Raw genomic sequence first — 12,849 nt, forward strand, 5'->3', positions numbered from 1 at the left:
ACCACCCTCAAAGAAAGTGAAAAGATAGCCAATTTATTGATTAAGGTTCATAAAAGTACTAACTACAAATTTGGAACTCTAATTAACAATTAAATTAATAACTTTAACCAAATTTACCACATAGATAGTTAGCAACCTTGAGGGATATGGAGTTCTTGACAGTGTAGAGTTTGGCAAAATTCACACTTATGCAGCATTAAGGAAAAAACATTTGTGAAATAAAAACAGTTATTATGTAGATAATAAAATATAAAAACACAAATTACTAACGGTGTCGTCAGCAATTATACTAGGCTATGCTTAGCCTAGTATCATGGTTAAGCCTAGTTGTGTTACCTGTCCATGGAAAGAAAAAAAAGGGTTGCTGTGCTGTTCAAAGTTCTGTGAACTCGTCTTGCTGGTTTGTGGCTCCTGCCTTTGTGGTTCCTTGTTGAGGTGAGTAGGAAGCTGCACCTCTCCTCCATTGAATTTCAGCAGACCGAAAAAGTGAGCTCCTCTCGGAGGGTGGAGTTAAGGAATCGAGCAGAGTGAGCTGGACAGCAATCCTTCTCCTCTGAGAGTTTCGTGGAAAGAGAAAGGAGAACTGGGCTTATATTGGCATGGTGACATTATGGGTCATGGGGCCCAGAGTGATCAATAGTGGTTGAAACTTGTGTCCCCCGGTCGGTTTTCACTCCTCTGTGTGACGTTGACGCGCACTGGGAGACGACACATGTAGGCCGAACTGTAATTCAGAAATACCAAGTCCCAACAACGTGTAAATCATTATGAGGAGTTTCTCACTTTCTCACAAACTACATATCAATGACAATTTCAACCTTATTTTTATGGCACATTTAAAACAAATGGTTTGACCAAAGTGCTTCTCAAAGAAAAAGGTTCAACAAGAAAACAGCAATACGTGATATATCAAAATACTGATGATAATTAAATAAAATAAAATCTCCTGGGATAAAAACAAAGATGCCAAAGAAAAGACTTTTAAACGATGATTGTATCAAATACATTTAATTTCATATAAATGAAAGACAAAAGGGAAAATGTCTTTTATTATTAATTATGTAGTGACTTCACAAGTTCACATCTGAAACCTTTTGGTATCATTTCATGCAAACAATTTCAATAGTTAATAATTAATCATGCATGTTTATCTCTTGCCCTGTAAGTGACTTCACCTTGTTACCTTGTGATTGAGCTTTTACAGGAATCTCATCTGAACGCCATGCAAGTGTCTCTCTGCCAACCGGCTGCCACGCCCCAGCCACCGCCACAAATTCCTGAACGCCTGAACATTGTTCTCCCCTGGTTCAACTGGTTTTCTTCTTTTTAAGACTCGATGAGGGAAAAGTCTGCAAATCACTGACCAAGCATCTCGCTCTCCACGATATCTCCCTCCTCTCTCAGACGAGGATCGAGCTGCGGACGCACAACCAGTCGATACTTTAAAAAGACATGAAAAAGAGGAAGGCATTAGACTCTCAATGACCAGGGCCCTGTCTCAACCTGCAGTGAGCGTGGAGGAGGAGGGGGGGGGGGGGGGGGGGGTAGACGATGAAACCAGTGCAGGATGAGAGCTCTGCTTTCTGCCTCGGAGCTCTGATTAAACCTTGCACACACATGCTGCAGAGTTCAGCAAGGAAGGTCAAAGGTCAAAGGTAGAAGCGTGAGAAGGAAGGAGGTCATGATGGAGTGAAGGAATAAAAGGATATGAGTTAGAGAATGACATCAGAATGAAGGACTGAGAGACACAAGGAGAAGAAAGTTCCCTGGAAATTGTCTCGTTCCTCGATCGTATTACAGTTTTTTCTGCTTTCATCCCCTGAACTCCAGATATTGTTCTAGACTTTTTCCTGCCCGCTCCTCAGAGCTCCAGATGAGGTCAGAGTGAGTCCACGTGAGAATACAGCAGGAACATGTCACTGCTGTACAGAGTGGGTGTGTTGATGAGGTTTCTAACACAGGACAAAATACTGCAGGATGAAAAAGCAAAGTCGAGCACGTAGAAGCTGGAGACAAAGACGAGGAGCTTTTGGTGATGAGGTCTCGATTCGCTGTGATAGTTCAAGTGTCTCTTGGCCCGAGAGCAGGACTAACTGTATTACAGCTGCTTTTCATACAAAGCACAGCAGCAGTGATCTCAGTGTGTGTGTGTGGGGGGGATCTCTCAAAACATCCTGCAGATGTAAAAGGACGACGGGATCCCAGTGTAGCTCTTATTGAAGCCTTCCTGTTTCAAGCTCTCTGGTGGAGGCTGGTGTTTCCTGTGGTGTTGTCTTCCTCCTGTGTGCTCTTCACCCCCAATCTGGTTTTCCACTGTTGTGTGTGTGTGCGTGAGGATGTGTGTGCATGTGTGATCCTGGTGACTCTCATAGGGATGCCCCTCCTCTTTCACCAGCCTGCCTCTACACTGTTAAGCCTCAGCCCTAGATCCCGGCGCCACCCCCCCCCCCCCCCCACCCTTACATGTGAATGGTGTGATGGCTCTTTTACAAAAACTGTGATTTGAAATAAAAAATATTATTGTTGGATAGAACCACATCTCACGCTCTATAGTATAATGAACCTGATTGACTTATTGTTAATATTGGTTGGAAGTAATCCATACTCCCTGGATTAATATTCCAGGGTGGTGTTGTTGACTCCTTCGTGATTGGATTTTTTAAATGTTAAATTAGACTAGTCAATCACTAAACTTCACTTCGCTTGCCACACTTACGTCGTGCAAATGTTTTCTCACAGCGTCACAAATGGTCGAAACCTGAACGCACCTGCTGTACAATTCGTGAGCAATTAAACTTAGCCCTCCCTAGTAAAGTATTGTTTCATTTGGGCCGTGCAGGCAGGTTATACAGGTTCTTTATCTGCAGTAGTCCAGTGTTTACACACACTCTGCGTCAGAAGCTGAGAGACGAAGAGCTGAAGACATGGCGCAAACGGTGAGTCTCCTGCTGCTCATTAGTTAAATTTAGTCTTTGTCCCTTTAGAGTGAAACAGTTTTAATTGTTCTTTGTGTGTGGAAAGGTGAAGGAACAGACATGATGTCATAAATAGGTGAAGATTGAAATATATCAACAAACTTCACTTTGAGGTTGTTCATGTAATGTGTGCAAAGTTTTTCACATATGAGTAAAATACAACATTAGTATTTTAATGCAGCTTTAAAATGTGATTCTATCAAAGAGTTGACAACAGAAACCAGAATAAACAGGATGAAGTGTTTGATCACGGCTGCTTTTTAACAATAAACTGATTTATTTAGATAAAAGTGAACAAATTACAGAGTTCTGGTCCATAAGGGGTAGACTGAAGAGAACGTAAGTTTTATAAACTTTAATCAAATGTAACTGAACAGAATCGAACCTGAACAAAGACAAAAACAGATCCAACAAAGGGGAAAATATATAATGACTGATCAGAGCACTTCAGAAACAAAAGGAGCAAACTAAGAAAAGAGACAAAGAAAGAGAAAGTGAAAGAGAACTGCAGAGTTTGGACTTTCTGATTTAATGCTGCCTCAACTTCTTCACAACTTCAACAGAACTTCTTGTTGTCTTCACCTCTGATGATTTAATGCTTGAACGACAAGGACGTTCATTTTGTGAGAGTAAAATCTAAATGATGATAGAGTTCCAACAAACTAATGAAATCAATGGGTTCATTAGTTTTCTCCCATCAAACGAAACACAACCTTTTTTCACGTGCACTTTATTCAAACCACTTGGTGAATACAGCACCTGGACACGTGGATGTTAGAAACACATGTTGTCTACAATCTAATCAATGTCAAGTGAAGGTTGGTCTCAGTCCACGAAGCTGATGACCACAGGACGTACGTATCTCTGACAGATGTTTAGTGCGCTCCATGAATTACAATGTGAAACCAAATCTAAACAGATCAAATGGAAACAATGTTGGTTTCAGACTTTTAGGTGTGAAAACGACTCCAGTGAACTTTCCTCCAAGTCCTGATTCATTAGTCGAGTTTCTTTCGTACGTCAACCTGTGGCAGGGCTGTGTCCTCGTATGACCCTCGTGCTCGTGAACACAAACAAACACAACAGGAAGCCATGATGAAGAGCACTTTGATCACTGCACATTCACATTGACTACATGTACACTTTATTATTTATATTTGTATTTTCATGTTTCTTTTTAGTTTTATGGAAAACCAGGAGACCTGATCGAGATCAGCCGTGAGCTCTATCAGCACTGGGCCGTCTACATCGGAGGAAAGGAAGTGGTTCATTTCACTACAGTCGGTGAGTGAAGTGAAAACTATATTCACGTTAGAATATAACATGGACATGACGTGTATTTCATGATGGCACCTTCCTCTTTCCTCTTTCTTTGCCTCCCTGTTCTTCCTGTTTGTCTTTTCTGTAAAACACACAGGTGGTCGGCTTCTGAGCACCAAAGCAAAGGTGAAGTGTGAGAAGCTCACTGACGTGGTCAGAGATGACTGTTACCAGGTCAACAATCTACTGGATGAAGAGTACCAGCCTCGTGATCCTTCCATCATAGTGAAGAAGGCCCGTGAGATGGTGGGCCAGGTGCTACCGTACAAAGTTGTCACTTACAACAGTGAGCACTTTGCTATCGACCTGCGATACGGCAAGGCAAAGTTTCGTCAGGTGTGTATCTGACTGTTGTGTTTGTTAACCTCGTTAACTCTTCCACAGCAGAATTAGTGTGTAGATGTTGTGTTGTTAAAAGGCGATTGACAGTAGACGAGTCTTCTTTTCTGTTTTCTCCACAAAGTGAGTCATGGTCTTGAACGCTCCGCTAACTGAGAAGCTCTCTCTACAACTCTGATATGACTCAAAAGAATCAAAGAGACAGGATTCATAATAGTTATCTGACGTGCATGTAGTGGAGATACTGATATTGGGGATATAAACATTTCTGATACCAAAACATCAGCTGATATTTATTCCTATGGTGTCGTTATCAAACCCTTATTACATAAATAGTAAATGAGGCTTGATATTATACTGTTTAATTGTAAACTCTACTTTAAATATATATGAATATAAATAAAGCAAATATATAGAGTGTGAAATGTGTGGAAACGCTTAAAATGACCCTCGAGAGAAATATAAATATTCCAGTTGGTTTTCAACAATAAAGGGTTTTTATTTAGCTAAAAGTGAACAAAATACAGAGTTCTGGTCCAAAAGGGGTCGACTGAACAGAACTTAAGTTTTATAAACTTTAACTAAATGTAACTGAACTGAATCGAACCTGAACAAAGACAAAAACAGATCCAACAAAGGGGAAGATATGTAATGACCAATGGTGTATAAAGTAATTGAAAGCCGTACTTGAGTAAAAGTACAGATATCTTACCTGAAAGTAACTCAGGTAAAAGTAAAAGTCATCCGTAAGAAAATGAATTGAGTCAAAGTCTTCCAATAAAGTTCCAACAAACTAATGAAATCAAGGGGTTCATTAGTTTTCCCCCATCAAACGAAACACAACCTTTTTTCACGTGCACTTTCTTCAAACCACTTGGTGAATACAGCAGCTGAACACATGGATGTTAGAAACACATGTTGTCTACAATCTAATCATTGTCAAGTGAAGGTTGGTCTCAGTCCACGAAGCTGATGACCACAGGACGTACGTATCTCTGACAGATGTTTAGTGCGCTCCATGAATTACAATGTGAAACCAAATCTAAACAGATCAAATGGAAACAATGTTGGTTTCAGACTTTTAGGTGTGAAAACGACTCCAGTGAACTTTCCTCCAAGTCCTGATTCATTAGTCGAGTTTCTTTCGTACGTCAACCTGTGGCAGGGCTGTGTCCTCGTATGACCCTCGTGCTCGTGCACACAAACAAATACAACAGGAAGCCACGATGAAGAGCACTTTGATCACTGCACATTCACATTGACTACATGTACACTTTATTATTAGGGCCCGAGCACCTCCGGTGGGAGGCCCTATGGAAATTGAAAGGATTATTCTGAGAATTTTTAAACATGCTCAAAAAGTTGTAAAAGTTTGCAGTAAATTAGAAAGTGGTGTAAATTTACGTATTCTGGAGTATTTGGAAATGGGCGTGGCAAAATGGCTCAACAGCGCCACCTACGGAAAAGCCCCTCATTTAGCATTCATTGATCCTCACGAAAATCAAGACAGTTGTGTATCATGACCAGATGCACAAAAAAGCCTCACGGACCATTATGAAAAAATTAACAGGAAGCCCGCCATTTTGGATTAAGTGGCCATTTTGGTCATATTCCACATTTTTACTTTGATGTACTTCTCGTAGAGTTTTCACCATATCAACCTAAAATTTAGACGAGTGTCATCACAACAAAATGGAGATCAAAAGTTATTGAAAGATCAACTTTTCGTCATACCGTCTGACCGTGGCGTGGCGTCAAAGTTTAATGAAACGCCATCAAAACACAAGCTTCTCTATCTCAGACATATTTGGTTTAATCGACTCCAAACTACACATGTAAGACAAGAGTCGCGACTTGAAGACATCTACATAGAAATCGTGACTTAAAAACACAGCGCCTCCTGGTGGCAGCAGGAAATGTCATGTTTTTGGTACATTTTACACTTGGATGTATTTCTCCTCATCTACTTTGTGAAACCATGTCAAACTGTGTCAAATGGGTCTCAAGACATTGATAATGTAGCCACAAGATTACTTGACTTTTCATCATGCAGATTATTAATGGCATGTCATCAAAGTTCAACTCGCCATGACACACGAAATTGCTGTAACTTCTGTGTTCATGTGTCCAGCTCCCTCAAACTACATGTGTGTATCTACAGCCCACCTCTGAAGATATACAGATAGTTTTAAGGAATGGGCGTGTCAAAATAACTGACTAGCGCCCCCTTAAAGGGCTGCCCCGGCACTACGATTGGTCTACATCTACAAAAATCGATAGGGACATGTGTCTTTTCATTACAAAGAAATAAGTCTCTTGGACATATATGCTAAAACACACAGGATGCCCGCCATTCTGGATTTGGTAGCCATTTTGGCCATATTCCACACTTTTACGTACTTGTTTTCAGCTTTCATCAGATCAACGTGAAATTTAGTTGAGTGTCATCACAACAAGATGGAGATAAAAAGTTATTAAAAGATCGATTTCTTGTCTCACGGTGTGACCTTGGCCTGACGTCAAAGTTTGATTACACGCCATTAAAACTTGATCTTCTGTATCTTGGACATATTTGGTCCAATCCAGTCCACACCAGACATGTAACACAAGAGTCGCGACCTGATGACATCTACAAAGACACCATGATTTAAAACGATAGCACCACCTGCTGGCTACAGAAAGTGAGGCGTTTATCCTTGCTGCAGTGCCCAAACACATGTAACACGGAGACGAGCGCTTGGTCATCGAACGCTCTTTCTTCACCGACCGCAACAGACTTGAAATCGCCTGTGCTCGGGCCTGTTAGTGCTACAACGTAGCCCTAGTTTATATTTGTATTTTCATGTTTGTTTTTAGTTTAATGGAGAACCAGGAGACTTGATAGAGATCAACCGTGGGCCCTATCAGCACTGGGCCGTCTACATCGGAGAGAATGAAGTGATTCATTTAGTTACAGAGGGTGAGTGATGTGATAACTATATTCACGTTAGAATATCACATGGACATGACGTTTATTTCATGATGGCACCTTCCTCCTTTCCTCTTTCTTTGCCTCCCTGTTCTTCCTCTTTGTCTTTTCTCTTAAACACACAGGTGTTCAGTCATCTGGCTCGTCGGCGACTCTGAGCAGCAGCAACGGAAAGGTGAAGTGTGAGAAGTTCAACGATGTGGTCGGCAATCACCATTACCAGGTCAACAATCTGCTGGATGAAGAGTACGATGCTCGTGATCCTTCCGTCATAGTGAAGGAGGCCTGTGAGATGGTGGACCGCGTACCACAGTATGACCTTGTCACTTACAACAGTCAGCACTTTGCTACCGACCTGCGATACGGCAAGGCAGAGTCTCGTCAGGTGTGTATCTAACTGTTGTGTTTGTTAACCTCTTTAACTCTTCCACAGCAAAATTAGTGTGTAGATGTTGTGTTTGTTAAAAGGCGATTGACAGTAGACGAGTCTTCCTCCAATACATCAGCTGATATATATTCCTATGGCGTCGTTATCAAACCCTTACTACATAAAATGTAAATGAGGCTTGATATTAAACTGTTTATTGTAAACTCTACTTTATGAATATAAATAAATCATATACTTGTAAATATATAGAGCATGAAATGTGTGGAAAAGATTAAAATGACCCTCGAGAGGAATGTAAATATTCTGAATGGTTTTCAACAATAAAGAGTTTTATTTAACTAAAAGTGAACAAATTACAGAGTTCTGGTCCATAAGGGGTCGACTGAACAGAACTTAAGTTTTATAAACTTTAACCAAATGTAACTGAACAGAATCGAACCTGAACAAAGACAAAAACAGATCTAACAAAGGGGAAGATATAAAATGACAGATCAGAGCCTTTCAGAAACAAAAGGAGAAGAGAGAGAGAGAGAAAGTGAAAGTGGAAGAGAGAGAGAGAGAAATGTAATATAAATAAGGTCAAAAGGTCGACATAATAAAAAAATAAATGTCAACTATTAACTAAAGTGAGATATTGAGAGTCAGAAATCTGTGTGTGACGCAAAGTGATCCAACAAGTAAAATACATAAATATGAAGATCGGTCTTTTTAATGGAAATAAATGAAAATACTGGAGGTAAATTAAACAATTTCAGCCATGTTTGAAATTATCTGTACAATAACCAAAACATGTTAGTTTCTAAAGACTCTTTCACACCTTCCTTGTTTGTTCACGACCCTTTGCATTTACATTTTTGTCTGAATTAAAAAATCTTTGATCCCTGCACGTTTACATTGACTACATGTCCACTTTATTTAAATTTTTATTTTCATGTTTCTTTTTAGTTTAATGGAAAACCAGGAGACCTGATCCAGATCTTCCGTAATAGGTTCTATGAGCACTGGGCCGTCTACATTGGAAAGGATGAAGTGGTTCATTTAGTTCCAGAGGGTGAGTGAAGTGATAACTATATTCACGTTAGAATATCACATGGACATGACGTGTCTTTCATGATGGCACCTTCCTCCTTTCCTCTTTCTTTGCCTCCATGTTCTTCCTGTTTGTCTTTTCTATAAAACCCACAGGTGATAAGTGGTATGACTCGTTCAAGAGTCTGAGCATAAGCAGCAGCAGCAGCACTGGAAAAGAGTTCCGTCAGACTCTCATCGATGTGATCGGCCAGAAACGGTACAACGAACTGCTGGAGTGCATGAACCAGACTTGTGAGTGCAAAATGGACGGCAACTACGATGACACTAAGTTAAAAAACTTTTTGGAGGTGCTGATCAGCGAAACAGGAAGAGTGAAGCGTGAGAAGCTCGCCGATGTGGTCAAAGATGACCGTTACCAGATCAACAATCTGCTGGATGAAGAGCACACCACACTTTATCCTTCCTTCATAGTGAAGAGGGCCCTTGAGATGGTGGGCCGGGAGCTAAAGAACAACATTTTCACTTACAACTGTGAGCACTTTGCTACCGAGATGCGATACGACAAGGCAGTGTCTCGTCAGGTGTGTATCTAACTGTTGTGTTCATTAACCTTGTTAACTCTTCCACAGCAAAATTAGTGTGTAGATGTTAGAAAAACAAAAAAAAGTGCTGCTAATAGATGCACTGTATGAATGTGTGTGTGAATGGGTGAATGTAAGTGTACTGTAAAGAGCTTTGAGTGGTCATCAATACTAGAAAACTGCTATATAAATACAAAACCATTTGATTTACATAATAATCCAGAATGTTAAATCAACCATCTCACAGCCATTAAAGGTCCAGTGTCTAAGATTTAGGTGAAAGGATTTATTGTAGAAATTGAATATACAATAATCCTAGTGATGTTTCCACTAGTGTGTTTTTATCTAAATTATATGAGTTAATATTTAAATACTTTATATGAACATTCTTTATATTTAAATTCTTTATATGAACATACTTTATATTTAAATACTTAATATTAAAAAAAATAACTGTTTGTCTCATATTGTCCTGCAGATTCAAGAAGCCGCTTTGATCTTTGGCCTCAACGCTAAGTTGCCTCGGTCACTGGAACCCCAGTAGTCGCTGCAGTAGTTGGGACATTTGTTGTCTGTGCAGCTCTGTTTCGCAGTCGTTCCAGCAGTTAAGAGGAAGAGGATGAAAACAAGAAGAAAACTAAAAACAAATCCCAAACATTGGCAACAATGAATGTTGGCATGTAGCTGAGAGTGATTATGATTTAAACTTTTGAAATAAAATATTTCACTTGTGCAATCTGGAGAGAAAAAGGTTTCAACACAGTTAAAAGACATTTGACCTTGAATCAGAAAAGACAATAAGACATTAAATCATCTGGATGATTAGACTAAAGACACATCTCTCCAGACTTCACGTTGGATAAAAGATAAAAAATATATTCTTCTATATCTGTTTAGTAGCACCTCTATATATCTAGTAGCACTTATATAACACTTACATATAGCACTTTGTAGTTTGGCTTTCTTGAAGCAAATTGTACTTGATTCTTGTTGTTCTGGGTTTGTTCTCTCATGTTGATGCTCTTATTGTTGCTTTGGATAAAATGTGATGTGATGTGAGGGATGTTTCTTTATCTTTCATGTAACTTTTTAAACAGATCAAATAATCATTTGCACACAATTTATTTGCAATAAAATAATTGAAGATACATTTTTTCAAGACTTTAAGGCATTAAATCATCTGGATGATTAGTCTGAAGACACATCCCTTTTAGACTTCACCTTTAACATCCATTTCCAGTACATGGTGGGGAGAGGCGATGGACAAGTGGCAGAAAAATTGGACTATGGGCAGAAAATCTGACTGGATGGTCTCTGGTTCGACTCCACGTAGTGACAACCAAAGAAAAAAAAAACATCTGTCCAAAGAAGTCCAAGAGGACTCTCCCTACCCCACTGTCTAAGTGCTCCTGAGCAAGGCACTTTACTCCCCCAACATCTGCTCCCCGGGCGCCTTGCATGGCGGCCCAATGCTCTGTGTGTCTTGCTGTTTTCACCAGATGGGTCAAAAGCAGAGGACAAATTTTCCCCCATTTGCATGAGTGTGCATGTGTGTGGGATTAATAAATGTATCTTATCTTATTTTATAATTCCACACAATACAAAACGTATATGTATAATCTGTAATTCAGAACACTTGATCCTGCATATTTGACCAAATAAAGTTTTCTCACTGTCAACTTGCCTTTTAAAACCAAACCAAAAACTGGCTTTACTTAAGGGACATGAAATGGCTTAAATCTTCAACTTGTCAACTCACTTCAAAACTTAATACACAAATAAGATCGAACGATAAATTGAATGTCTCCTCCAGTGAAGAAACTGCCCCAGGGGCAGGTGAGGGGCCGGTCAGTAAAGCTGCTGGCAGGTGTGTGTGGGGGGGTGGGGGCAGCTGGGCTCGCCTGGTCCCCAGCATCAGCACGGCACCCCACATTGTTCTTGAGGTGAGAGCTCTAAGAGCTCCATGAAATCCAGGCTTGGGAACGGCTGCACACTTTCCACATTTTGGGAGTCGGAGAAGATGACTAATCAAGGGTGATCATTAGGATCCGAACCAGCTCGGGAATAAATCACCACGTGTAGAATGTTTATTTTAAAATTCAACTCTTAGTCTGAATTTTGGTTAATGTTTTTCAAACCCCAAAACACTGAGAATCAGATCCAGATTTCAAACAATCTTGAATGTTTCTAAGAGTCAAGAAACGGATGGAATAACGTTTGTTAATATCTGAGATGCATGATGTGATTAGATAGATGGACACTTTATTAATCCCGTGGGAAATGTAGGTAATCCAGTAGCTTATACACTTAACAGACATACTGTACATACATAAAACACATATACATAGGTATACGTGTAAATGGGTCTGAGTGAGCATCAGATGGTTGGTGTTAAGCTTTAGTTTCGTTTATTGGTGTCGTCAGGTGCAGATATATTACGCCAATGAATTTTAAAAACAAAGCTGAAGTATGAGCATTGTTGTTGTGTGGCAGAGAGAATCACATCCCAGAGATGCAGGTGGCAGATTTGTCAAATCTGATAGCAACATGTCGGCAGAGGAGGAAACAGTCATTTGGAAAACGTCCCATTGGACATAAATCTGGGACAGATTTGTCCTCAGACGCAAACAGAAAACCCACCTGGCAGCTCCTGTTATAAATGTATACTGTGATAAGCAGCAGTGTTTCCGTCATCTCACATTAACTCATATTCTCTCTGATTCTTTTACTAAAATGATTTTACCTTGTGTCACTTCTTGTCTTCTCTGATCAACGAGAGTAACTCTAATAGTTCAGAGCTCCCTGGGCTTTAAAACAGGAAATGGATCTACTGATAAGACCCAGGTTGCATCCACACTACCACAAGGTCCATGCTAACACACATGACAACTGGAGTAAATAGGGAGACATGCACGTCCTGCTGGTTATGGGAATTACTGCACCTTCGCTTGAATAATATCTCATCTCTGAAACGTGTAAATTGAACTGCAGCTGTTAGAAAAGACTGATGCTGGTTCTCTTCACGGGACAGGTTTGACTGAAAAGAGCCAATCAGCAAGAGGCTGTGAGCGTCTGCGTCATCGTTTCCAAACATCTCGAAGCTTCGGAGTTTTCAAACTTAAACGGGACCAACTGTGGTGATTGTGTTTTGTGTTGTTTAGTTTGTTGCTGTGTTCTCCTCCTTCCCTTCTGTGTTTCCCTGTGTGTTGTGAGTGGCAGGGGGCGTGGCTGGCTCGTGGCTGCAGC

The 12,849-nt window shown here is 40.2% G+C and overlaps 1 protein-coding gene across 1 annotated transcript; it reads left to right on the top strand.

Moving 5' to 3' along the window:
• Positions 1-2,814: 2,814 nt before the first annotated feature.
• On the top strand, positions 2,815-10,751 carry LOC128450331 (uncharacterized). Its single transcript, XM_053433736.1, has 8 exons — positions 2,815-2,936; positions 4,157-4,259; positions 4,393-4,631; positions 7,491-7,593; positions 7,728-7,987; positions 8,936-9,041; positions 9,176-9,603; positions 10,082-10,751. Exons 1-8 carry the CDS (start codon positions 2,925-2,927, stop codon positions 10,145-10,147), a joined length of 1,317 nt encoding a protein of 438 aa, XP_053289711.1. The 5' UTR covers positions 2,815-2,924; the 3' UTR covers positions 10,148-10,751.
• The last annotated feature ends 2,098 nt before the right edge of the window (positions 10,752-12,849 follow it).

This window comes from Pleuronectes platessa, chromosome 11 (genome assembly GCF_947347685.1).
Source record: "Pleuronectes platessa chromosome 11, fPlePla1.1, whole genome shotgun sequence".
Classification (NCBI taxonomy): domain Eukaryota; kingdom Metazoa; phylum Chordata; class Actinopteri; order Pleuronectiformes; family Pleuronectidae; genus Pleuronectes; species Pleuronectes platessa.

Coding starts and splice junctions, on each gene's coding strand:
- LOC128450331 (XM_053433736.1), top strand. Junction 7,594..7,727: donor GATTCATTTAGTTACAGAGG/GTGAGTGATGTG, acceptor TTAAACACACAG/GTGTTCAGTCATCTGGCTCG. Junction 9,042..9,175: donor GGTTCATTTAGTTCCAGAGG/GTGAGTGAAGTG, acceptor TAAAACCCACAG/GTGATAAGTGGTATGACTCG.